The 27767-nt window shown below is 40.9% G+C and overlaps 1 protein-coding gene across 1 annotated transcript; it reads left to right on the top strand.

Moving 5' to 3' along the window:
• Nucleotides 1–1962: 1962 nt before the first annotated feature.
• LOC126324735 (tubulin beta-1 chain-like) lies at nt 1963–26017 on the top strand. The gene is made up of 3 exons (XM_049995087.1): nt 1963–2317; nt 2551–3015; nt 25013–26017. The coding sequence occupies exons 1-3, from the start codon at nt 2261–2263 to the stop codon at nt 25835–25837; spliced, it is 1347 nt and encodes a 448-aa protein (XP_049851044.1). The 5' UTR covers nt 1963–2260; the 3' UTR covers nt 25838–26017.
• Nucleotides 26018–27767: the final 1750 nt, after the last annotated feature.

Below are 27767 nucleotides of genomic sequence, written 5' to 3'. Positions count from 1 at the left end.
TAAAGTTATTACCTAGTTTGAAAACTGTTTTTTCTCTTAAATTAATGCAGATTAAATAGTAGTCTGTAACCAGACCATGGAATATTCAAGGATTAAAGCTATCTTGTAGGTCAAAAAAGGAATCTATATGTTTTATGCAGGATCAGCTCCAATGTTGGTGACAAACCATCACACGGAATGCTACAGAATATCAAAGAAAATAACACAGACATTTAAGCAAACACACTAAGAGAAGTAGATAGCAAGATCCTAATCATACTAGACCTGTAACTATATAAATGTCTGTATATGTGAATCACTTTATTTCTGTTGTTCTTAAATTGTAATACCAAGTGTCTTGTTACATTAGTTTTTGATGGTGGTTGTGACCTGAAAGAACAGTAAAAGAAGACTTCTGAGTTCGCTTGGTTTCACCCTTTAAACCAGTGGTCATGAAACTACTGCCTGCAGGTCACATGCAGTCTCAATCAAGTATTCATGTAGCGCACAATCATCAGTCATTCATTTTAATAACACGCATTTAGCAATTAAATGCTGAAACCGAAAACATCAACTAACTTAAAAAGGTTCTTAAGAGTATAGTTTTTCTGCTTCGTAACCAGAAAAAAACAAAAATACTTACAGGAACAATAATATTTTGACAGGTGTTAATTTAAATTGACATTTGTGAATTCGCCAGTGAAATAAGTAAAGCTGATCACTTACTTGAAGGACGGGTGGGTAAGTAGCGTAGTCACTGCGAAATTAGAGGATGTAATAAGGGGAATGTTTCTTAGTTTATCTTCCACTACTGACAACTGATGTGCATGCCCAACTCGAACTGATCAGTTACATTGGTATACATTTCAAATGGAAGTAACATGGATTCATGTATGTGCATTGTTGAGAGGGTCATCCTCAAATGTGTTACAAATTTGTAACAAGGAATATGAAATTAAATTAACACTTTTGTAATTCAAAACAATAAGTAGAAAAAACATGTTATTAAAACCATTTGTGACTGTGTCTCATATTGTATAATGCATTTAAATATAACTACAATTAAGGTGACTCTTTAAGCTTCTCCAGAAGATATGATGTAAATAGACTTTACGAGTTTGCCGCCAGATGATGTTGTGCAAATTCGACAATATAAATCTCAGAACAACAGTTTGACATCTTCAGGAGGTTCAACCTTGCCGGTGGCTAGGTGTGACTGACGGTATCCGCACATCGACGCTGCTGTGTATAGAACACGCGCGCGAAGAATGTGCAAGTGCAGAAATCACACATGCACAGTGATTTACAAATAGATGGCACCATACTAAAGCGCCCTCTGCCAGATATCGCAGAGTGTCCGTCCAGCTCTTGGACTGTACACTATGTCAACTACCAGTGCAGCCAAATGTTAATCACTATAAGATCATACTAGACCAATGTTATGACTAGTCAGTTATCGAAAAATGATTTAATAGCAAATAATGCAGGGTTCCAGGCTGTGCTCAGTTGAAATCCCTGTTGATGAGATTATCAGTTGTACAGATATGTTTTGCTTCCTTAAAGATGCAATCCAAGACTGATAATGCTGTGGATAAAACTTTCCTCTTTTCATAAATGGTGCATTGTCCTGTATTCAGACAATGTTCTGGAACTGTCGACTTCTCTGATTGACATATACGTGTATGATGCTGACTTGCATCACATCTTGTACTGTGTGACATGTGTCGCCCCGCATTAACAAGGAATGACATCGACAATGGAATGTCAGCACAGCATTACAACCCTTAGCATAGCACTGAATGCAGAAGTGAGGTAGTAATATATCGTTTGTGATTAATATAGTTTTAAGATTTTATCAGAGTTTCAGGAACAAGTAATAAAAAGTTTATTAAATGCGAAAGTTAATAGCGCAGAATCCGCTACTATAAACTGTGTGAGCGCAGAAGCAACAGTTTGGCTTTTGGTACTAGCAGACTAGTCAACATTCCCTGACTAGGATCAGTGACAAAACTATCTGTCAGTGAAACTGTGACCTCAGCGTCGTTTTTCGTTGTCGGTCTGCGCGACGCCTGCCATTTGAAATTCGTTGTGACTGTTCCGACGTGTCTTCCGTGACAATCGACTTCCATTAAGCAGGCAAGATTTGTTTCGTTGTTGGTAACACTGCACCACTTTGAACCATGTTGACGGTTGACCTTTATCCCGCGTTCGAAATCTATGTTTGCCAGGTGGTACTGGTGAGATAATACGTTGTGTGATCTTGAGTTGCAAATTATTCAATATGAGGGAAATTGTTCATATACAGGCCGGGCAATGCGGCAACCAAATTGGAGCTAAGGTATCGTATAGTTTCCATGCGAATTAGTTTCCACTGAACAGTTAATTAGTTCGTAGATGATTCTTACAATTAGAAGTTGGAACCAACGTGTGACAAATATCTTTAGTTAATCAAAAATATACATTTGGTCAATGTTAAGAGCGTAATTGATTTTACATGCTTACTTGTTTGTTTAAAACAAGAATTACGAACTAGTGCATCGGTTTCATGCGATAATGTGAACAATTTTTCAGTTCTGGGAGATCATATCGGATGAACATGGCATTGACCCAACGGGTTCATACCATGGGGATTCAGATTTACAACTGGAACGAGCTGATGTATACTACAACCTTGCATCTGGTGGGAAATATGTCCCACGTGCGATTTTGGTTGACTTGGAGCCAGGGACAATGGATTCTGTACGTTCAGGACCCTTTGGCCAGCTTTTTCGACCAGACAACTTTGTTTTCGGACAAAGTGGAGCTGGAAATAACTGGGCGAAAGGCCATTACACAGAAGGTGCCGAACTTGTAGATTCAGTACTTGACGTGGTACGGAAAGAAGCCGAAAGCTGTGACTGTCTGCAAGGCTTTCAGCTTACACATTCCTTGGGTGGTGGCACCGGTTCAGGCATGGGCACACTGCTTATTTCAAAAATTCGTGAAGAATACCCCGATAGAATTATGAATACTTACTCAGTTGTGCCTTCACCGAAGGTGAGTTGATAAAAAATTTGAATTTTTTTGTATTTTAATACTAATTATTAGGTCCTGTTAACAGTGAATAATTGCTAAGATATAGCTGGCGTAATTGCGCTGTTATGTAAGCATTGTATTAATATGCAGGAAACAGGTATGCAAGCAAATTTTTATTAAGTTTCAAATTCTGTAAGTATAAACAATGGCTCTTACCCTTTGTTGTGAAGGGCTATCGCGTGGGTAGAGGAGATTCAAATATGCTAATTACATGTGAAATACAATATTAGTTGACTTGTTTGTAATTGAATAATTTTTTATTTACGAAATGTGAATACTTCTCGTAGTTGTAAATAAGTATCGAATACAATATATGCATTCTGTAGAAATGCGTTTCGGCTGAGGTAATATAGAGTTCTATGTTAGCTTGGGCACCATAGAATGGTTTCTCGCAGCATATTGGGCATTGCAGGTACACTAATACTTTTCGCCTTGAATAGTAATATGTGCTGAGCACTTTTTAAAATAGTCCGTTTATAAATTTACATCTCGTAAAGACATTTAGTATTCAATTATCTTTTTACAGTTTTACTGTATGCTAGTCTTAATGTCCTCATGCTAAATATTTTTGACATTAGGGCTGTGTCCAGCTTTATATCACATTCTGTAATGTTTAAATAAACCATTACTTTGTTACGTGTTGAACCCCCAAGTTAGTGTATTACGAATCACACTTTCAATGAGTGTGGGATGCTGTGAGTGGATGTTTTCAGTAGCACATTGGCTTGAGACATGCCCCACTACATCCTCCCAGTGTAGCAAACTTGAAGCTTATAAACTGAATCAATGTGTACCTGGTACTGCTTTGCAGAAGTGACAGATAATTATTTGCTTCCAGGATCAGGTATCATAGTCCATAACAATTCAGGCAGTCAGGAAAAAATGTTACTGTCCCAGACGTGGATGTTACTAGATTTAGCGTATTTTAAAGTGTACTAAGGAAGTAACATGTATTTTTTTCTCTCCAAAAAAATCTGCTCAGAGATAAAGCCCTGAAAAGTTGACACTGCACATACCATTTGGGAGATGTGAATTTTGGAAAAATTTAAAATGCTGTATCTCCGGGACAATTCTAGATATTATGGTTTTTTAGTTGAAAGATAAATTCTTCTGTGATTACAAAGAGTCAGAGTTCTTTTACTGTCATCTTTCGATTTTTTAATAATTTAGAGAATAATTTTTTCAAAAATGCTAGTCCCGAAAAGTTCGATACTATTTCTGTTGATTAGTATATTGTAGTACCAAATTCAGTTAATGAGCTTCCACTATAAAGTTGAAGAGGTTTTTATGAAAAATTGAAATTTTTGGCATATGTAAAACCCGCTTTATTACTACATTATTACATTAGTCTCATATTAATCATAACCTAGCCATATTTAACATAGTTTTAATTTTGAAAGAAGAGTAAGAGATCCATTTTTTCAAGCATTTTAAATGGTTCCAAAATGGACGTGAAACGTCAAGAGTTAAGGGTTTCCATTTGTACAACTTCTGTGCAATCTGTTGTGTACTGAAATTAGGCAGTCAATATACTAAAAATGTTCCACTGCTCTAGTATCCTCCTTTAATATAGTGATGTCTTTGCTAAACCAACAGGGACTGAAACACTTAGTGTTAAAGACATTGTAAACACGAAGTGAGCTCTGATGGCATTGTTGCTGTCCTTTAGGTAGAAACCTATACCAGCAGTTGGTCCATGTGGTAGCATAAGGTTCATTAAAATTTCATTCAACTCATAACTGGTGTCTATAATTTCTGCAATCCACTTGTCACAGTCATGCACACATGTGGGTGTGTAAGATTTCACAACTCTCGTAAAATCCTTAGCAATATGAATTGCATCTTTATTTGGTCTGCAAAGATTGTTTTCGAGCATGGCACTTCAGCAGGCTGCTTACATCACAAGGCCCATTCCCATGATCAGTAGCATTGTATACCCAGTCAGTTGGCACAAGCAACTTAAACAATTAAAACAGCTGGTAACAGTTTTTAAAATGACTAAGAGCACCATCAGAAATAATGACCTCTGCCTCTGTTTTCAGTTGAATTTTATGCATTGATAACAGCATGTGCTGAGTAATGTCCTGTGTCATCACTTATAACTGCAATTGCAGTTTTGTTTTGAGAATATTTCACTCCTGCAAAAATTGCAAGCTGCTCATAACTCCAATGATACCCATGTACTTGTTGTGGGAGAATTACAGGCTAGTTCTCGGTAAGATAACCTAAACATCATTCTTCAGCCTGTACACACTATTTCGCTTGTGTAATGTGTTGTTGCAATTTCTACAGATGCTGGTATGTTACTTTCACTGAGCAGTTACGAAGTTCATCAATGAAACTGTCAAAGTCAACAGATTTCATAATTATTTTCCTCCCATGCTGCATATAATTTCTGCAGTTATCTGCTATGTATTCCAGGCCAGGTGTCTTTACAGGCAGTGTTCCTTCTCCAGGGCAGTCACCACACCATATATTGAAACAAACAAGTATCTTGCTTTGTTACAGACTACTAATGACTTCACATGCCCAACCAAGATGTGATGTCACATGCTCCAATAAGTTCTTCAGTCACCCCACAAAGTTCAAAATTTGCGCAGTACGCACACACATCTTTAAGGTCGTAGGCATAAAATTTTGATTTTCCAATATGTGAAGTTGTATAATTGCTCTTATAATTTACAAAAAGTTTCTTTAATACCGCATGTCACATGTCTTAACTTACACAACTTTTTGATCTTAAACTGTTATAGTGTCTCTTTTTGTTGGCTCTCTGGTAAAAACAGTCCCATTTATCTTCCAGATAAATTGACTGCACTATTAGAACTTGAGCTGTTTCTACAGGATGACCATAATAGGGATCTGATCTTCCAGACTCCCCTTACAGACCTCACATTTTTAAATTTGTATACCATGCACTTAATCGGGTAATGTGGTTCAAAATACTTTTATTTGAAAATTATCTGGAATAATAATTAAAACTTGCACCTTTTTACTGTATGATGCACAATATTCAACAGCTAAATTGATATTTGTAAAACATTCCTAGCTAGAGGTGCAAAAGTGCTTTGGTTCATTTTCTTCTGAAGATGAAGATGGAATTTCTACTTTAAAAACTGTTGTAACTTTTCATGCGTGTGCATCCATAGTAATTTCTCTGCGCCTTCTTGATGCATAGGGCTTACGACTCGATTTCACTGGCCACGGTTTCTTAACAGGCCTAACACTTAACTCTGTAGTTGACTGATACAGGGTATTTAATTCACCCTTTATTGATGCAAAATCTGCATCATCTGCACCATGGGTGGCTTCACCTTGTTCAGATACTATCATTGTTATTCTGTAAAAACTTTAACAATATAGGAAATATTCAGCACGCTTCACTCTCCTGTGGCCCCAGTCGGAAGACACTTCAGTCGTTTCCACCAAACACACTGCCATTGTCAGCTGGCAAATCCTTATGAAAACACAGAACTCACTGGATTGTCTGATTTCTTAGAAGCCTCTCCAGTAAAAAAAGTTGGCACTAAACAACAATACAGAAACCTGTAGTGAACAACATCAACAAAGAAACTACAGCAAAGTGTGTCCACAGCTCGCAGTTGCGTTTTCTCTTCCCAAGCACAGGATTCTGGGTTGGTTTCCCGGTGGGGTCAGGGATTTTTTACCCGCCTTGAGGTGCCTGAGTGTTTGTGTTGTCCTCATCACTCATGAATGCGACGAGATTGCAATGAGCAAAGGTTGGGAATTTGTTCAGTTGTTGATAACCGTGCAGTTGAGTGTCCCACAAAACAATCATCACAACAAAGTGTAAGAAATAACTGCAAATAATTGTAACACGGAAATTAGTTAGAAACAACTACATTGAAGACATACAGTACCCTTGAAAGTTAGAGAAGACAGATTTTTTAAAATAAAACCTGTCCAACTTAAAAGTGGAAGCTGTCTTTTACAGAGAAAATAGTACTACATGGTACTAATCAACAGAAAGAAAACTTAAGCAGGAAAGAGCATTAAAATTAAAGAATAATAATGTAATTTATATTGTGACTCATGTTACAAATTTGGGACATCCTGTTGCTAATGTTCATTTTAGAGCAAAAGTGTCCTCAAACTATTAAGTCTGGATCTAGTTTTTATCACAGAAAATGCATATTAGGTTGGCACTCAAATTAGTTGCAGATTTTTTAAAATATTTATATGATGTAAAACACTAATATATTGGAAAAAGCATGTGGCTAAACGTTATGACTTGTGTTACTACTTATTGTCAGAAAAGCTTCATGCAAGCAGAGAAATGAAAATGTTATTTACCAAATAAGATAAACTTAACATTTCACTTTTTAACCATTATGAAAAATTATATAAGAGCATGACATCTGGGAAAATAGTGTAAATTTAATGAGAGTGACTGAAAATCACTTGCATTGACATCAGGTGGATGAATTTCCTTTATAATTTCGTCCTGTGTGAATAGATTTTCATCACATTTTGCACTCCATTTCCTATAGGGACCAGCATGCTCCATTTCACTGATTAGTAAGAATTTGCAAAAATTGCATGTACTTCTCCAGCATAGAATTTACCATCATGTTCTATTTTGTACCTGTCTCCAATTTTCATCCTCTAGTTCCTTCAGTATGATGATCTGCAGCAGGGAAATTCTTTGAAGACAGCAGATACGTTTGTAGTACTACTTTCTTGTAGCAAAAGCAGTGAGTGATTGTTTCGTGCTGATGATGCTAAAGAAAATATTTGTGCCAGATTTTCAGCGATTTCTTGAATTTCATCAGTAGACATTCGACAAACCTGCATCTTTGTGGTACTTGCAGCTGCCTGAGCAAAAGTTAATGCATCATCAACTATGAATTTGCACTTTGACGAGAAACTGAATGCCACAGTAACACAGTGAAATTACTAACTTGTGCTTGTGTTCAATATGCACTTGGCACCTCATCTTGATAAACAGAAATGTAATTTTCAGCAGAGTCAAAATGCAGCAATGCAAACTCCTTATAATCTTGGCTCAGAACCATTTCCTTTTGCTGATAATAAGATGAAGACTGAGCTCTTTTGTATAGTGATGAACAAGAAACCGTGGAATTATGCAAATTTTGTATTTCACTATATGAGCTGTAGAGTCTTCTTCTTAGACTTCAACATGTTCAAGTAAGCAGCAAACTATCTCATAATGTATGTTTATGTAAATATCACAAAATAGATTTCCAAATTTGATCTTCAGGGTGTTCCTGTTTGAATACCTCATATTTTTCCTTCATGGACATAAGTGATGAATATGAACTGTCTTCTTTTATTTTCTCTAATCACTATTGTGTCCTTCCTGCTTGGTGATTGGCAACTGACGTCACGACTGTAGAAACTAGTTACCAAGTATTTAGTTTCAGAACTGAGGTCTCAATTTTTTGTACTGCTGCCATGACTGGCTCTTTCAGACTTTCCATCTGATGAATTTCCACACAAGTCCTGAACAGATCAAGAACAACTAAAATTTTACATCGTGACGATGGCAAGCAACGATCAGCTTGAGTCGTGTCTTTACTTACAGCACTACGTGACTTACATGGTGGAAAAATGATCTTTACTATGTTGCTGATTTTGCATCTTACATTACACTGTTTTCTAACTCTCTCCCCAGTTTCAGCTCTTCTTTCTTCTAATATGTCATAGTTTTAAGTTGACTCAATTGCAGAAACTTTTTTAATGCTTCTTTTGTCTTTTTCTAGCTTCTTCCAGATACTCCAACTTTGTTCTTTTATTCCTCTTAATATAAAAACTTAACTTAATGAAAATTCATGCTGTTGTATTACGTCATTTATCCTGACCTGTAAGTTAACTACTTCAATTTTATATATTTATGCAATACATTAGGGTATGTAACAGTAATAATGGTCTGCTAATTCTTACTTGCCAATTAGTTGAAATAAAGGTTCAAAAGCTCCAATAATTCACACTGCCATCACATGAAAAACGTATGGCCATATATAAATGGCTACAAATTATGGAGGGAATGCAATAATGAGCAACAAACATTGTTGCCATACAGGAAAAAGTCCAGCCTTTTCAAACAACATATGAGAAGCATTAAAATTTAAACTTTTTAAATCGTATGTCCTACTTTACATGGCATATCCCTTAACATGAGACTGATGGTAACCCACCCTGCCTGAAGTGATACGGATAATGCCAGGTACAGCCTCGTCAATCACTTCTGTGAATAATGGTATGGTACACAAGACCATAGCATTTTTCCATAGGTTAAATACACACAACAGATACATGTGACAAACTTTGGTCATCAATAGTGTATTCTCCTTCGCTATTTACAGCAGTCTACCAATGCTGGGGTAATGTGTTGATTCAGTGACTAGAAATCACGTAGTTTTGTGGCAAAGAACTTGTCAAAGTATGTCCAGAGAGCATTTTCATTTGGAAAGGAACTAATGTGATTGTTTGATAGTGTGGACAGGGTGAGAATCTGAAGGCACAAGATCAGGTTAATAAGGTGCATGCAGAATGAATTCAGACTTCTCCTGTAGTGTTTTTGTCAGCCTGGCAGGAAGCAGGTAGGCATTGTCATGGAATAGCATAACTTCACACGGTCTTCCTGGCTGTTACTTTTGGATTGTGTGTGAAGGAAGTCTCAGTGGTAAATAATACATGTCAGCAACAATGGTTACACCTCTGGAAAGAAATTCTTAGTAAACAAAACTGTTGCTGTTCCACCAGATGCATAACATGTCTGGGACTAACCATTCCTTTTTTTCTCCCTTCTGTTAGCTTAAGGACCCCATTTCTCATCACCAGTAACAGTACAGGGTAGGAATTGTAGGTGTTAAGCCGATTGATGACAAGCAAGCAGGGATGCCACCTACTGAATTTTGGGATTTCGGATAGATTATGAGAAACCCAATTTTTGAATGCATTGCATGCAACTGTTGTTGCACCCCCTCTGGGCCTGGTGGTTAGAATAGGGTCAGTCTCCCCTTCTTTGTATGCGGATGACTTCTGCATTTCGTACTGCTCCTCCAGTACTGTTGTTCCTGAGTGGCACCTACAAGGAACTATTCACAAGACATTTGTGGGCTCTAGCCCATGGCTTCCAGTTTCCAGCTGCGAGCATTCGGGAGGAAGATGGTTCAATTCTGTTCCGGCCATCCTTATTTAGCTTTTCCGTGATTTCCCTAAATCGCTTCAGCCAAATGCCGGGATGGTTCCTACGAAAGGGCACGGCCGATTTCCTTCCCCATCCTTCCCTCACCAGAGCTTGCGCTCCGTCTCTAATGACCTTGTTGTCGACGGGACGTTAAACACTAATCTCCTCCTCCAGCTGCGAAGTTGTGTCGCATACATCTGTCGGCGTTGTACCGTTCGCCTGGAACCGGAACTTTATCTTAATGATGATCAAGTCACTGTAGTGGAGACTGCTTTTCGACACCCGATTGACGTACCTCAACTTAGTCAGCTTAAGTGGAACTGCTGGCAGTACCTCAATGCCCACCGCTGCCTGAGCAACACCAACTGGGGTGCAGATAGCTCTACGCTGCTGCAGCTCTACAGAGCCCTTGTTCAGTCCCGCATTGACTATGGGAGTCTGGTTTACAGTTCGGCGTTGTTTGCTCTACCGAATGCACCGTGAAGGTAGCCTAGTGACGAGAGCTTGTAGAAAGTCTAGTGACAAGTGTCCTGGTGGATACTGGAGTCCCTCCATTGCAGATAAGACATGCACAACTGCTTGCCAGTTAAATTGAACACATATGTAGTTCAGAGCATCCAAATTACTGTCTTTCCCCACCTGCTGCAGTTCATCTCCTGCATCAGCGGCTCAGGTCAGGGCTCAAGATTGCTGTTCGCTTGCAACCCCTTCTCTCCAAACTGGGGTCTTTCCCTTTATCACCTGTACTTGAGGTCCATTCACGTACACCTCCATGGTGTACACATTGGCCAAAGCTTTGTCTGGACCTTTCGTGTGGCCCTAAGGTCTGCGTTAATCCCGCCGCTCTCGGCTGTCACTTCCTCTCGTGTTCCGGGGCTCTGAAGTTGCTTACACAGACAGTTCGATGGCTGATGGTAATGTTGGCTTCACCTATGTCCACAGAGGCCATATTGAACAGCATTTCTTGCACGCTGGCTGCAGTCTATTCACTGCTGAGCTTGTGACCATATCACGTGCACTTCAGTACATATGTCCCTGTTCTGATGAGTCGTTTCTTCTCTGTTGTGACTGCCTGAGCGGCTTACAAGCTATCGACCAGTGCTACCCTTGCTGCCCGTTTGGTAGTAAACATACAGGAGTCTATTTCTGCCCGGGAATGGTCCTGTCATTCAGTAGTGTTTGTGTGGCCCCTAAGGCACGTTGGAATCCCAGGCAATGAACTGCTGACAGGTTAAGCGGAAACTGCTCCTGGAGATAGGAATCTCTGAAACTGACCTGCCTTCTGTCATATGCTGCAAGGTTTTTGGCTTTGGGAGATGGAGTGGCATAACAGTACGCACAACAAACTTCGTGTCATTAAGGAGACTGCGAATGTGTGGCAGTCTTCCCTCCAGGCTTCTCGCAGGGAATCAGTTGCCCTTTGTCAATTCCACATTAGCCATTCATGGCTCACACATGGTTACCTCCATTGTGAGGACCCACCTTTGTGTCGCTGTGGCTCCCAAATAAGTTGTCCACCTCTTGCTGGACTGCCCACTTTGAGCCACTCTGCAGTGGCCTTTTAACTTTCCCAGCACCCTACCTTCGGTGTTGGGCGGCAATGCCTCAACTACTACTTTAGTTATGTTTTATTCGTGAGGGTTAGTTTTTTATCATTGGATCTGAGTTTTAGCACATGTCCTTTGTCCGTGTGTGTCCTTCACCTTAGGATTTTTAGAGTGGAGGTTTTAATGTGTCGCAGAGTGGCGGGCTGCTCCTTTTTTTGTTCTCATGGTCAGCCAGCCATGATAATCTTTCTTGTTTTTAATCTCTTCTTTCTGTTTCTGTGATTTTCTTTTTCTGTTTTGTCCTTTGTAGTGTTCGTTTGTTGTCTTTGTCGTTCTAGTTTTTCCTTTCTCCTGTTATTGTGCCATACCTCTTAGTTTTCTTCTTTCCATTGGTAATGGTTCTGCTGGGAACAAGGGATCGATGACCTCGCAGTTTGGTCCCTCCCTCCCCTTTCAAATCAACCAATCAACTGTTGCATGGAGGTGGAATGATCAGTTTTTTGCATATGGCAGTTATCAGGTGGACTGATGTGGATCATTGTGGATTAATGCATTTAAGTTATCTACATCAAACCTTGAAGGTCTTCCTGAATTTGGAAGTTACTGATGTCAAAATGGTTCTCCTCAGAATGATAAAACTGTTTCCTTGCTGTGCTGTCCAGTGGCATCCCCATACACAGCACAAATGTTTGTCTGTCCCCATTGCTGTCATCGTTAGATTGTCAAACAGAAGAATCTCTCCCCCCCCCCCCCCCCCCCTTCCAGGGGATCTACAACGTGCGTAGCGAGCACGGGACCCCGAGCTAATGTGGCCTTCCTTCCTTTTCCGCATCCTTCCCCATCTCCCATCTTCACCTCCACCTCTTTCCCTTTCTCCTCCTCTGGGAGTACGTTTTGTGCTTCCTTCCTAAGACGGACAATCGAAAGTGTAATGCTTTCTTCGTTTTGTTTGCTTGCAAGTCTTCGTCCTTCCATTGTCTCTCTTTTCCTTACCTCTTCTCTTTACCATTTTCTCCACTGCGGCGTTTGAGACCTGTTCTTTCCTTTCCCTTTCTTTGTTTTTCCCTTTCTCTTTCTTCCTCCCTGTGCATGTCTGAAGGCTCACCCATGCGTAGCCGGTGACGGGGTAACACGTAATTCCCCGCCCCGGGTAGACAGGTAGGACACGTACGTGCCCCCTGGTAATGGCCAGGCCCAGGAAGAGGTGATTACCCGAGCTGATACCTTCCGAAAGTGTCGATTGTTCCCTCCGTCCGTTTCTCGGGGGGTGTGAACAATCACCTAAGGCGGGAGTGCCTGGCTCACCCTTCATCGGGTTCTGCTAAATCTCGAGCCCAAAAGTCAGGCACCAAGACTTTGAAAAAGGGCATACTTGTGAAGATTTTTTATGTACCCCAACTTCACAACCATCGGTTTCTCCTTCATCTAAACATCATGTTTCCAAGAAACCTAGCTCCTCTCCTTCTCCGCCAAGGCATGTCTCATCTACAGCACCACCTGGCGGTAACCACCCTCGGGCGTCTTCTGTGTCGCCGAGGCGCACTGCTGGCGGCCGATCAACCGGCCAATCGCTGGTGGCAGGAGCTGCTCCTGCCCAACCTATGGATCAGGATCTTCTGCCTTCAGCTGAATGCCGTTCCATGCTGTCGGTCGCAAGCTCTGAGCAGTAGTAGAGTTAACGGCAACCTTGGTCACATTCTTCCATTTTCTGTTCACCCTATGTCCATTGGGATATCCACGGCATTCGAGCCAATCAGGATGAATTGTCGATCCTCTTACGATCCTACTTGCCACTCATCTTTTGTCTTCAGGAAACAAAGCTGCATCCCCAAGACCACTTTGTTTTCCCCCATTTTCAGCCTGTCCGATTTGATCTCCCCCTCTGTTGAAGCCACTCCAGCACATGGAGGACTTAAGATTCTTCTCCATGATACTCTCCATTATCACCCAAACCCTATTAAACACTTCCTTCCAAGCAGTCGCGATATGTCTTTCCCTTTCTGTATACACCTTCTCTCTTTGTACTGTATACGTTCCATCGTCCACACCAATGGCACGAGCTGATCTCCTTCATCTTCTTGGTCAGCTTCCACCCACATATTTGCTGGTTGGGGACTTCAATGCCCACCACCCTCGTTGGGATCTCCACATCCTTGTCCGCGTGGCTCGCTATTGCTAGAAGTCTTTCACCAAGCGGATCTTGTTCGCCTCAACACTGGGACCATACATTTTTGTCTGCCTCCATGACAAATTTATCTCATTTGAACCTTTTGGTCGGTACTGTTTAGCTAGCTCGGTGCTTCGAATGGTTCGCCCTTGATGATACACACTCAAGTGACCACTTTCCATGTGTCCTTAGACTGCAGCCTCAACTGCCATATATGCGCCCCCGACGCTGGAAGTTTGCCCAAGCCGATATGACACTCTTCGTCTCTAGCGACATTCGATGACTTGCTTTCCTAGCGTCGACGATGAGATCACACATATTACAGATGTTACAGCTGCGGAACGTTCAATACCATGCACCTCCAAATTGCCCCGGCGCCCCCCAGTTCCTTGGTGGAACGAGGCATGCCGTGACGCAATACGTGAGCAGCGATGTGCTCTTCGTGTTTTCCGCCGCCATCCTACTTTGACCAACTGTATTCACTATAAGCAGTTCCGTGCGTGATGCTGTCGCGGCATCTGCGATAGCAAGAAGGCAAGCTGGAACTTCTTTACTAGCTCATTTAACACCTTCACTCCCTCCTCGGAAGTTTGGAGTCGGATTTGACGGTTATCTGGTGTGCCTAGTTTCTACCCAGTCTCTGGGCTCACTGTTGCCCATGATACGTTAGTGGACCCCGTCGCAATTTCTAACTCATTGGGTCAACACTTAGCTGAGATTTCGAGCTTTTCAAATTACCTGCCAGCGTTTCTCCTGAAGAAACATGCAGCGGAAGTGCAGCCTCTTGCTTTCACCTCTCAAAATCGCGAAAGCTATAATACTGTTTTTTCCATGCGGGAACTCCTACATGCACTCTCTTCTCGCTCCTCCGCCTCAGGACCGGATGATATAAACATCCAAATGTTGCTGCATTTATCATACCATAGTCTGCGTTACCTCCTTCACCTTTATAATTGAATTTGGACAGACAGTACTTATCCCAGATGATGGTGGGAAGCTATAGTCGTTCCTGTTCCAAAACCTGGAAAGGACAAACATCTCCCCTCTAGCTACCGCCCCATTTCCCTCAAGAGTAGTGTATGTAAGGTTTTAGACTGTATGGTGAATTGCCATTTAGCTTGGTGGCTGGAGTCCAGCAGTCTTTTTAACACCTGACCAATGCGGTTTCTGAAAGCATCGTTCTGCAGTTGACCATCTTGTTGCTCTCTCCACTTGTATCATGAACAATTTTCCCTGGAAACGCCAAACAGTAGCAATATTTTTTGATCTAAGAGATCATACGATACCTGTTGGAGTTCAGGCATCCTCTGCACACTGTTCTCTTGGGGCTTTCGCGGTCAGCTGCCCCCCTTTTTTTTTTGCGAGTTTATGGCAGAGTGCACATTTAGTGTGGGTGAACCCTACTCTCTCCCGTACTTTCTCCCAAGAAAACAGGGTACCCCAGGGCTCTGTGCTGAGTGTTGTACTGTTTGCCATTGCCATAAATCCAATTAAGGACTGTCTCCTTCCCGATGTCTCGGGCTCCCTCTTTGTGAACGATTTTGCGATCTACTACAGCTCTCGACGGACCAGCCTTCTTGAGCGACGTCTTAAAGGATGTCTCGATCGCCTTCATTCTTGGAGCATAGAAACCTGCTTCCACTTTTCTCCCAGTAAGACAGTTTGTGTTAATTTTTGACGTCGTAAGGAGTTTCTTCCATCTTCCTTACATCTAGGACCTGTCAACCTTCCATTTTTGGATGTCGCTAAATTCTTGGGTCTTATGTTCGACAGAAAACTGTGCTGGTCCTCCCACGTTTCCTATCTTTCAGCTCGCTGTCTGTGATCCCTCAACACCCTCTGTGTCCTGAATGGTACCTCGTGGTGAGCGGACCGAGTGGTCCTTCTCCGCCCCTATCGCGCCTTAGTGCGCTCGAAATTGGACTATGGAAGCATAGTTTACTACTCTGCTCGGCCGTGTGTTCTTCGGCGTCTCGACTCTATCCACCACCGTGGATTACGTTTAGTGTCTGGAGCTTTTTGCACCAGCCTTGTGGAAAACCTTTATGCTGAGACTGCTGAACCTCCACTGTCCAATAGGCAAGCAGTCCTTCTGAGTTGTTATGCTACCCATCTGTCTTCCATGCCTGCTAATCTGGCCCATGACGTTTTTTTGACGCATCCTTGGATTTAGGGTATGCAGGCTGCCCATCCTCCCTACTACTGCCCCATTCTCTTTCCTTCCGCTTTCTTAAAACCTTCTTGACAACTTGGGTTACAGCCTGCCTTGGCTCTGTCCCTGGACCTGCCTGCTCCATGACCTGGGTCAATTTCCCAAGGATGGTACCCCTTCACTTGTTTATCGTCGGGCATTTGCTGCTCTATGTGCACGAATGAAGGAAGCCACATTTATTTACACTGATGGCTTGAAAACATCGTTAGTTGTAGGGAGTGCCTATATTGTTGGCGACACCCCAAAGCGATTTCGGCTTCCCAACCAGTGTTCGGTTTATATGGCGGAGCTTTATGCTGTTCTCCAGGCTGTCCAATACATCCGTCACTATCAGTGGATACAGTATGTTATCTGTTCAGATTCTCTCAGCTCTCTCCTCAGTCTCAAAGCTCTGTACCCTGTCCACCCTCTGGTCCACTGGATTCAGGACTGCCTCAATGTGCTCCACTTGGGGGGGGGGGGGTGTCTCTGTGGCATTTCTCTGGATCCCAGGACACGTTGGTATCTGTGGAAATGAGGCGGCCAATATAGCGGCCATGGCTGCAGTCTCTCAGCCAGCTGTTTGCACGATTCCCTTTGCCGATCTACGGAGTGTTTTATGTCGTCTTGTTACTCTTTTATGGCACGCACATTCATCTATACTTCCCAATAATAAATTGCAGGACGTGAAAGCTCTTCTCTGTGCTTGGACCTCTTCCTCCTGAACGCGTCGTTGGGAGAAGATAATTTTAACTAGACTCCGAATAGGGCACTGTCTTTTTAGCCATCATCGTCTTTTAAGTGGTAATCCTCCCCTACGCTGTCCCCACTGCTCTCAGCTGTGGATGGTAAGACATCTTTTACTTGAGTGCCCCTATTTTACTCCGTTCTGCGTCTGTCTACAGCTGTCACCTGAGATATCTTCCATTTTAGGAGATGACACGCGCTCAGCTGATCGCATTCTCGAGTTTATTAGTGCCAGTGCAATGACGTCAGTTATTTGAAGCTCTTTTTGGGGACAACTACCCTCTTCTATACTTGTTTTTTAAGCTTTCCGTCTATTTTTAGTTTCTCCAATTTTTTGTTTCGTTCCCATTTCTGCCTTTTCCTAAGTCACATATTGGGCGCTAATGACCGTAGCAGTTTTGCAGCCTAAAACACACAGAAGAATGTTGGAGATGTTCAGATTTCTCCATTTGGCATGCCATTTTCTAGGGTTCATAGCTCCAACACGTATCTCCAAATGGCAATATGTGAACTCAAAGAGCAAAGGTAACTACAAATAAAAAATGATAATGGATAAATAAACTGATAGCAACAGATGTACAAACTTACAAGGCAAAAATATTAAACTTGTGCACAACCTTATTACATTAAATCACTACACACACCACCACATGTGGATCAACAATACATTCACAGAAGCTGCTTATTGTTATGGTGCACAATACTAATGTAGCTACTTCTAGTAAGGTTAGTTGTGCCTAATGTTCCGGAGCAGCACAGTCGGCTGACGCAGATGATCATAGGGACCAAGTAAAAATGCACTGTCAGTACTTTTTGCATAATGACTTTGGTTTTGTTGTTGCATAAGTTTAAATTCATTATTATACATTGTGGTTTGTAAATCCCATTATGAAGAAAATTGATATCCAAACTGTTGCACACAAATGAGTCTTTGAAGTTAATTCTCCTCTGATTAGTTAATATATGAATTTAATATTTTACCATCTACAGCTGAGTTTCTTTGTGTCTTCACTGTTTCTGAGTAGTTGCATTTTTAGTCTTGTTATGTGCATAAATGCCGACCTAAGATTGTGTAGCAACTTCTTGCCCCGACTCCTCCATCCCCATCCCTTTACACCAGAGATCCATATTAATCACCATTGATGCCACTTCTCTATACACAAACATCCCTCATGCCCTTAGCCTTGCTAGCAGCAATCATTCTCTTCCTACAACCTTTGGACCCTAAACCCATAATCTCATTGCATCTGCATGGCAACTTTGGGCATCTAGAGAAAACGACCCTAGCCTCCCCAAACCCCTTGTCTGATTAAGACTACTGGATGTCTTCATAATCTGGACTTAAGAGCTGAGACAGTCTATCCTTATCTCTCCACAGCCTCAGGACCTCCCTTGTTTGATTGTGCCACTTTCCTGGACATTGACCTCCACCTCTGAGGGTTACATCCTCACTCCTGTCCATATTGTACCCACGTACCACCAACAATACCTGGATGCCCAGTATGCTCAACAGGGCCTTGAGACAGGCACTACTACCCAAACCTAGTCTGCAAACAATTTCCTTTGTGGTATCTTCACACACATTATCCTCCCACCACTCCCAAGAATTGACTACAAAGGAGTGCCTGCACATCCCTCAAAATCACTCTAAATTGGAATTATTGAAAAATATCCTTTGCCTGGGTTTTGATTATGTCATACTTCAGAATGACATACATTCTATCCATGATCCTTCACACAATTTCTAAAGTGGTATTCAGTTGCAACCTAGGGTACACATCATTCGGGCCCATCCCTACACCTCTCTAAAGCCGTCAGCACACGGACCGTGCTGTCGAGTGTAGTGTGTGCCAAGTTCAACGTGCTGCCTAACGCTCAAAAACGATAATTGTGCATATGGTATGTGGACCCCAACGTGGTATACGCGATAGCAACACACTCCAGCAACAGTTCAGGGATGTTTCTAGTTAATAAATCACACTGTTTACTCAACAGGCACGTGTAAAATTCCTACGTTAGCTCGATTAAAACGCACATTTCTTCCATCATCCACGAAAAGGTAAGTACCATGTCCAATCGGTAAGGACACAGGCTTAGAAAAGTTCCATTACAAACAGTGCGGTACAAATTTGGAATACTTCTTCGCATAAGATAAACATTATTTCATCATTCCCACATTTTAGTAAAACCCCAGTGTCAGTCCTACTTTACCACTGTTCCTACCCAGTAGCAGAATCTTTGCAACATGTGAATTACAAAGTGTTAAATGAGCAAAATATCTTTATACAAGTAGCACAAGCTGTCCTTTAGATTAAGCCAATCGAACAGTCACACCTCAACAAAAGGTGAACTTGTATTTACATAACATCAAATATTATAGTCTATACTTATGTTAAACTAATAATAAAATATGAGAACATAATAAAAATGCGAATTTTAGGGGGGAAAATTGGCTGTCAGGACGCGAACCACTGCCTCAACAAAAATACTTATTGGATAGTGATGCTATTCATTGTGCTAAACCAACATCACACCTTTCGTAACTAATTATGGTATCTTAATGCTTGCTAAAAACTTAATTGTGGATGTTACTAACTGAAATTTAATTATAACAAATTGTACCAAGAACAATGCGTTTTGGGTGGATCTTCAGTATGTCGCTGCCTTCAAATAGCCTACTCTCATTATACGCAAGTTACAGTAATTCTTTTGCCACAAATGTTTCTCATTATTGTATTGAAACGAATCACACAGTTAACGGGTTTTGCAGTGATTCTCAATTTGCTGGTGCTTGGAGCGGCATATATACATACAGGCTTGAAATAAATGCCAATATGGCGCCTCACAACTCTGTACTGAAAGAAGACGGCGTGCTTGTGACGTAGGTGGTGTTGTGCCATTTCATTGGTAAACACTCAGACGCACGCTCAGAATATGACATGCCAGATATTGCTCTGCATGTTCGGAAAGACTCCTGAGCGTGCTGTTCCACAGTATGACCTCAGAAACTCTGCACACTCAACATTCGGATGCACGGTCCATGTGCGGACGGCTTAAGCCTCTTGTCAGAGGGAACATGTCCATGTGGAAGATGCAGATGCATGACCTGCCTGGTTCACACAGTTAGCATTACTTCAGTCTTGTCACAGACTTATCCTAGCCCATTAGACACAGTGCCACCTGTGCAAATGGCTGGGTCATTTATTGACTTTTCTGAAATCACTGCACAGCTATTGTTAGTATAACAGCCAATCACCTGTCAACCAGAATGAATGACAACTGCCAAACTGTGGCTAATAAGAGTCGACCAACCAGTGGCATAAGTTGCAGCAGAGCATAACAGGCTTGACTTCAGTGGCTGCTCCATAACCTGGCGTATCTGTATCCCCTCCACCACCGCCTGTGAACTAAACAGTGGGGAGTTACCCTCCTGGTCTCAATCTTGCTTAAACCACTGTTCTCCCATACCCTTCACACAATAATTTTCCTTTCTTTTGCCCTATCAGAACCTCTTGGTCCACATTCATGTCACCACTGTGCTCCTTACACCAATGGCTGTAGTACCTGTCACATGCCTTAGCCTGTGCAGCCTTCTGTCCCCACACTCTTAGCTAGCAAATCTGCTGCCGCCCTTTGAACTGTTTCCCCCAGCCCCCCCCTCCCTCTCTCCAGCCCCCCCCCCTTCCCTCTCTCCAGCCTCCCCCCCTTCCCTCTCTCCAGCCTCCCCCCCTTCCCTCTCTCCAGCCCCCCCCCCTTCCCTCTCTCCAGCCCCCCCCCCCTTCCCTCTCTCCAGCCCCCCCCCCCTCGCCAACCTAGCTCATCAGCTGTATTAATGTAATACAATTTTCTTTACTCCTGAATTGTTTACTTCTACCACAACTTTCCTACAACATTTATACCTCCGTTCCTGGTTCAGTTGCACGGTTGCCACAAGTTCTGGAAATCAGGGAATATTAAAGGGAGTTAGTGGATTTTTTCACATTTTGAGATTTTTCTCTCATATTATAATTTGGTATTTTCTGAATAAAATGATATATATCTCACACATGAAGTATTTTATTTTTAAAAATATACTTCACACCGGTTGAAAATGTTAAAATTTACTGCAAGATTTAATAAAATTGGTAATTTTTTATACAAAGGCTGTGCATAGCTGTTATCAAGATCTTGTCCATAATAAGATAGGCACCATGTTGAAGTTGACACAAAGTTTGAGAGACAAATTTTCTTGTGGTGTAACCATAAGAGGCAGGCTGACAGGAAAAATGATTGATGAACTGCAGCAGTTTTATGGGATGACCATTAGAAATAATACTGAGCATTTGTTGAAAATGAAGCAAGCAGTATGGGCTACCTTCTTCCACATGCTGTCAAGTGATGAAAAACCAGTACATCACCTTCGCCCTGCTGGACCTGTTTCGTGGTGCAATTACCACAATGCCCAGTACTCACAGTTCATACAGCCATAAACATTCCATCCCAGCAGCAGTCATGGATATCACAAAGCTATTTGCAAAGAGCTGGCAAAGTGTGTGCATGGTCAGACTAAAAATTCCAGTGAGTTGTTCAATAATCTTTGGTGGACTCGCTTACCAAAAAATCTTTTTGTTTGGAAGAAGACACTAAAGTGGGGGTCAGTGATGCTGTTATTGCTTTCATTGATAGCAACACTGGTTGGGTGAAAGTGCTGCAGCATATGGGAATTAATCCTGGAGCAAACTTCAGAATAGATGGACAAGGTTTGCATTGATAAAGCTGAGTATGCAGCACAGTTGGCCACTAAGAAGTCCATAAAGAAGAAACTTGTGAAAAGATAGAGGATGACATACAGTATGGTGCAGGGTGCTTCTGAGTGAACAAAAATTAAAAAAAAAAATTAAGCATCTATTGAGTGAGTTAAATCTTTTGAAACTTTAGAAGCCATTCCTAAAAATTTATATTTTGTTAAATTTTTCCCTAAATCTCAGAAATCCCTTTTGAGTATTCACATTTTCAGGGAGTAATAACATACATATCCTGAGTCTACTGAACTTAAAGAACCTAATGTTATGTATAATTAAAATTTAGGATAATGTACAAAAAGTACACAAAATATAACTGTGTAGTTAAAAAATTGTATTTCCAAAAGCAGTGGCTACAATGCAATTATTGTAGTTCAGTGGACTCAGAACATACAATTTAATATCCTGTAAAAGTTTCATGTCGATGGCTGCAGTGGTTTCTGAAATACTGGGAAGCCAAATCACTAAATTTGACATTGTTGGGATAGGGCTTTTAAACTCCCGTAAATGTACCGAGGTAATTTGAAGAAAAAACACTGGAAAAATCTCGTTTTTTGTCTCAAAAGCATGAAATTGTTTTATTGAGATGTCCAGCTTTGTTGCTGGCTGGGTGCAGCAGAGTATGTGCACCAGTTCCCTACTCACTCATTCTTACTGCTTCCCCCTTTTCCACCCCTCCCTTTCAGCATGCAGGCAGTGCTGCCACCAGTACTTACTGTTAGCCTAGCAGCTGCCAATGAGAGGCAGGGAGTTGTGAAGAGTGATTTCTTTAGATCTGATTCTCGGAGCTTGTTGAGGCAGCTGCCAGACAATGGCAAAGTGTGCATGATTGAGTAATTGTGTGAATTTGTGCGTGCTCTAGTTTTCTTACAAAGGCCATGGCCAAGGATTTAGTTAAGTGTGATTGTCTGTGGCTCAGCGATCATCTTTATGGTGAGTTGTTACCTGTCCTTATTGATTCTTCGAATACTTGCACAAGTTATCTGTTGCATGGGTGATCACTGCAGTCTCATTTCAACATGGTGTCTGTGACATGAGTGGACTTCCATGACAGGCCAAAAGTGCAGGCCGTTTCTGTGGGTGTGTCGAATGGATTGAGCCTGCCTGTCTGAAGGCTGTAGTTTTCCACTAATGTGCAGGCCAGTTCTGTTGGATCTAGTGTCAGTGACCTGCCTGCAGGCCGGGTCTCTGTGTGGTGTAATTTGGCAAATTTTCATGGTTTATCCATGGGCCCAGGACTGCAGTGCTTCTCGGCAAGCCAGAGGCCACGGGTGATGAATTTAAGGAATTGTGACTGTCTCATCACAATTATATTGTACAGTGCAGCATTTTATGTATCGTGGGATTTTTGGCACTTCGAAAGTAGTTTATGTATTACCAAGTATCAACACTGAGATCACGCATTATTTTCAACAAATGACTTAATAAATTGTCCAGCATGGGAATTTTGCTTGCAAGCAACCACTATTTTTAACTTTTTATATAAAAATGTACCAGACAGTGTGTTTCTGATTTTCCAGCTAAGTTTTTTCTCTCATATCAAAGAACATGAAAATTGGTCTTCATGTAAAGAGTGAACCTCGGTAGGTGGCCACACATGACTGCAGTTTCTGGCTGCTGCTGAGGCCACATGTAAATAGATTTGATATAGATTGGTCCAATCCTAAAAATCCACTGAAAGTGGTACAAGCAAGCCAAGAAGTCATCACATGTGATACTAAAAAGTAACCTTCATATCCATTTTTAGTAACTTCAGCATTGTGGACATCAACCAGTGCGAATTTTTGGGACAATGAAAAGTGTTAAAGCATGAATCCCAATTTTTACAGTTAACTGTATCTTTCTACTACTTTGCAAGTGTGGTTTTGATTTGATGGCTTGCTTCAACATATCGGTCACCAGTAGATGAGTGGTGATGAAAAATCATCATTTCAAGATACTGTGTAAGTCATTTATACTAATCACGTGGTGATGTTAAAGGCCTTAATCAGTAATTGTGACCTTTTAACCCTCCTATTTGCAGGACTTTTTTCTTGCTGAGTACCACTGGGTTACATTAAACTACAATATACCTATATACATTATGTTCATTCATTAAAACGCAGCTGGTATATCTGGTGTAAATTACTTGATGTCTGTAGGCAGATACACTAGCTGCATTTTAATGAACGTACATAAAAGGCAGGCAGACACCCATAAATTACACTAGATGTGTTGTTGTTGTCTTCAGTCCTGAGACTGGTTTGATGCAGCTCTCCATGCTACTCTATCCTGTGCAAGCTGCTTCATCTCCCAGTACCTACTGCAACCTACATCCTTCTGAATCTGCTTAGTGTACTCATCTCTCGGTCTCCCTCTACGATTTTTACCCTCCACGCTGCCCTCCAATGCTAAATTTGTGATCCCTTGATGCCTCAAAACATGTCCTACCAACCGATCCCTTCTTCTAGTCAAGTTGTGCCACAAACTTCTCTTCTCCCCAATCCTATTCAATACCTCCTCATTAGTTACGTGATCTATCCACCTTATCTTCAGTATTCTTCTGTAGCACCACATTTCGAAAGCTTCTATTCTCTTCTTGTCCAAACTAGTTATTGTCCATGTTTCACTTCCATACATGGCTACACTCCAAACAAATACTTTCAGAAACGACTTCCTGATACATAAATCTATATTCGATGTTAACAAATTTCTCTTCTTCAGAAACGCTTTCCTTGCCATTGCCAGTCTACATTTTATATCCTCTCTACTTCGACCATCATCAGTTATTTTACTTCCTAAATAGCAAAACTCCTTTACTACTTTAAGTGTCTCATTTCCTAGTCTAATTCCCTCAGCATCACCCGATTTAATTTGACTACATTCCATTATCCTCGTTTTGCTTTTGTTGTATGAATTGCATATTAATGAAGTAACATAAAACATACATTGTAGTTCAATGTAACAATGATAATTTTATTTCCATAAGTATTACCTTCAACAAGCAAATAAATGTAAGTTGGGGTCATTGGCCCCAGTGGTACATAGTACAAAATATCATGAATAAATTTTAATGTGTTGTAAATATGAAATTGTAATAACACTGGATACATATTTTGAAGAAAAATTGCCTTTGAAACAAGGTAGGCACTCTTTCATTGTACTTACAGGGTCACATTGAACCCAGTGGTAATACGAGGGTTAAGAACTGTGCTTCATTGGGTGACAAGACACATAGTTGTACTTTCTACTTCTAGCATGTTGTGAACTTTTTTGTGTAGACATACCTTTTGCCTTACACAGTTTTGCATTGATGTAGATGTATTAATTGGCATTTAATGTAGTTATATCTATTCTTGGTAAATGTTTCAGGTTTCTGATACAGTTGTGGAACCATACAATGCCACGTTGTCGGTACATCAGTTAGTGGAAAATACTGATGAAACATACTGTATTGACAATGAAGCCCTGTATGACATCTGCTTTCGAACACTGAAGCTGGCAGAACCAACTTATGGTGATCTGAATCACCTTGTCTCCTTAACAATGTCTGGTGTTACGACGTGTCTCAGGTTTCCAGGACAGTTAAATGCCGACTTGCGCAAATTAGCAGTTAATATGGTTCCTTTCCCACGCCTGCATTTTTTCATGCCTGGGTTTGCCCCACTGACGGCTCGTGGCAGTCAGCAGTATAGAGCCCTCACTGTTCCAGAGCTTACGCAACAGATGTTCGATGCTAAGAACATGATGGCAGCTTGTGATCCTCGCCATGGTCGATACTTGACTGTTGCAGCTATCTTCAGAGGTAGAATGTCCATGAAGGAAGTGGATGAGCAGATGCTCAACATTCAAAATAAGAACACCGGTTACTTTGTAGAATGGATCCCAAATAATGTTAAAACTGCAGTGTGTGACATTCCACCCCGTGGACTGAAAATGTCTGCTACATTCATTGGAAATTCTACTGCTATTCAGGAGCTCTTCAAGCGCATATCTGAGCAGTTTACTGCTATGTTCCGCCGTAAAGCTTTCCTTCATTGGTACACTGGAGAGGGGATGGATGAAATGGAGTTTACTGAAGCAGAGTCGAATATGAATGACTTGGTGTCGGAGTATCAACAATATCAGGAAGCTGCTGCAGATGATGATGTTGAATTTGATGATGAACAAGAGGAAGAAATGGAAGATGAAAAGTAGTGGGACGTCGTTCTATTTTTGGCTGTACATAATGTAATTAAAGCAGCTGGTGAATTTGAAATTACAGCTTTTTGTAAAAATCTCTACAGAACCTTTTTATAATCTGTAGTTATTTTATGATTTTTGTATCAATTTATACACTCATCTTGTAATACAAATAAATATTTCTGTAAGAAGCTATCTTTTTCATGGGCCTTGTTGTTTGAAATATCCTTTATAAATCTACCTGTGAAATGTTTAATACAGTTAAATTAAATGTTCTCGGTTAACAGGTGAAGTGTTTTAAGGCCATTCGTGGAAATGAAACAATTATGCAGTAGGTTGAAAGAATAGAAAGTAAGTTCCTGTTCCAATGTGCTGTATGATAGAGGATGAGACGAAGAGCTGCAATTTTAGCATGTGATCTACAGATGTATATAGTCCAGTGAATTGTTGAAGTGATACAGCTTACATGTTTTGTATAGATACTCTGTAACTTCAGAAAATAATTTAACATATGTTCTTCAAAGTTCAGCCAAAAAATATTATTATTTGGGAAAGATGGACCTAGGGAAATAGATATATGCATAGCAGTTTGTTGTTTGGACCTCGATTTTTGTCTGTCTGTTTCCTGACTTTATGCAAAAGATTAAGAGATACATTATCCTTCCTGCTATTGCAGTATGGTTTGAATTCATAGAACTTGCTTCAGAAACATGACTGAACATTATTGTTCTTTCTTAAGGAAGTGTGAAAGTTCGGTGTTTACTCTTTAAATTTTCTGAAAAAGCTTCATACATAACATTTTTTATGGGTAAAAGTAATGTTTTTAAGGAACTGTTCCCATAAGTTTTGAGATTTGCAAATGAAATTGAGTGATGAGTGTATACTTGTACTAAATTGCTCTGTGATAGATTGCAGTGGCAGCAGCAGGGGGATGGGGTGAACGTTGTTGCCATTGTGCAGGTAGCCATGTATCACAAGAAGTGCATGTAACAAACAAAACACAGCAATTACCTCTAGAGGTGTAAAAGGAAATATCTGTGAGTGGGGAGGGGGGAGAGAAGAGAAAGGGTTCAATCAGGATTGTCGTGAAAGCAAATTGTTTTAAAAAGTCAACTTCCTTACACTAATAATTTTTGGGAGGTTAAGTAATAATTGTAAAATTTTCAACTATGGACTTTCATGTATGAAGTGAAGTGGCAGCGACACAGTGAGTGTGTTAACATTATTATATGAAATTTGCCTGCAGTCAGCAATGGCAACTAGCTGCAGCCAGGCGCTTGTGTTGTGGGGTGCGTCATTGACTCAGCTACTCTTTGTTCTGCCTTTGGTAGCCTGCAGTTACTTTGCCAACCAAGTCGACAGACATAGGAAGTGAATACATTGTTGCTGCCTAAGATTTCACTGGCTTGTCAACTTACTCAGGATTGAGACAAGAAACATAGCAGGTGAATGAAATTTTGGTTTTGAAGTGCCAACTATTGGGTAAGATGTCACTAACAGCCCAGCCTTTCATTTAGTATTGCACAAGTGGAATTGATAAAGTCTAAGTGGGTAAGATTATTTTTTCTACTGAACAGTAATCATGAAACAGTCACAATTTACACTGTAAAGATAGAACTGTATTCAGCATGTGCTTACTGGCTTTTTCACTGCAGAATAAGTTGGACACAAAGGTCTAAGTTTTCAAATAGGGCCATAATTGTAGTTGTAGTCTTGAGAGGTAGTGGTGGTACAATGAAGAAAAGCCTGTAAAAATCTGAGCTTTTGTACAGTATGGTCATTAACATAAAGAGAAAAGATATTGAGAATCATCACAGTGCAGTGACTTGACTTTGCTTGCAATTGAATGTACAACAAATATAAATCTTGTCATGGATCAAAAGGTGGTGCACTTTTGCGTCAAATAGCACTGCCATCTCTTTTATCATGGTAAAAGGTCTCGTCA

Source organism: Schistocerca gregaria, chromosome 2 (genome assembly GCF_023897955.1).
Source record: "Schistocerca gregaria isolate iqSchGreg1 chromosome 2, iqSchGreg1.2, whole genome shotgun sequence".
NCBI lineage: Eukaryota > Metazoa > Arthropoda > Insecta > Orthoptera > Acrididae > Schistocerca > Schistocerca gregaria.
This window is presented reverse-complemented; position numbering and strand designations above follow the sequence as displayed.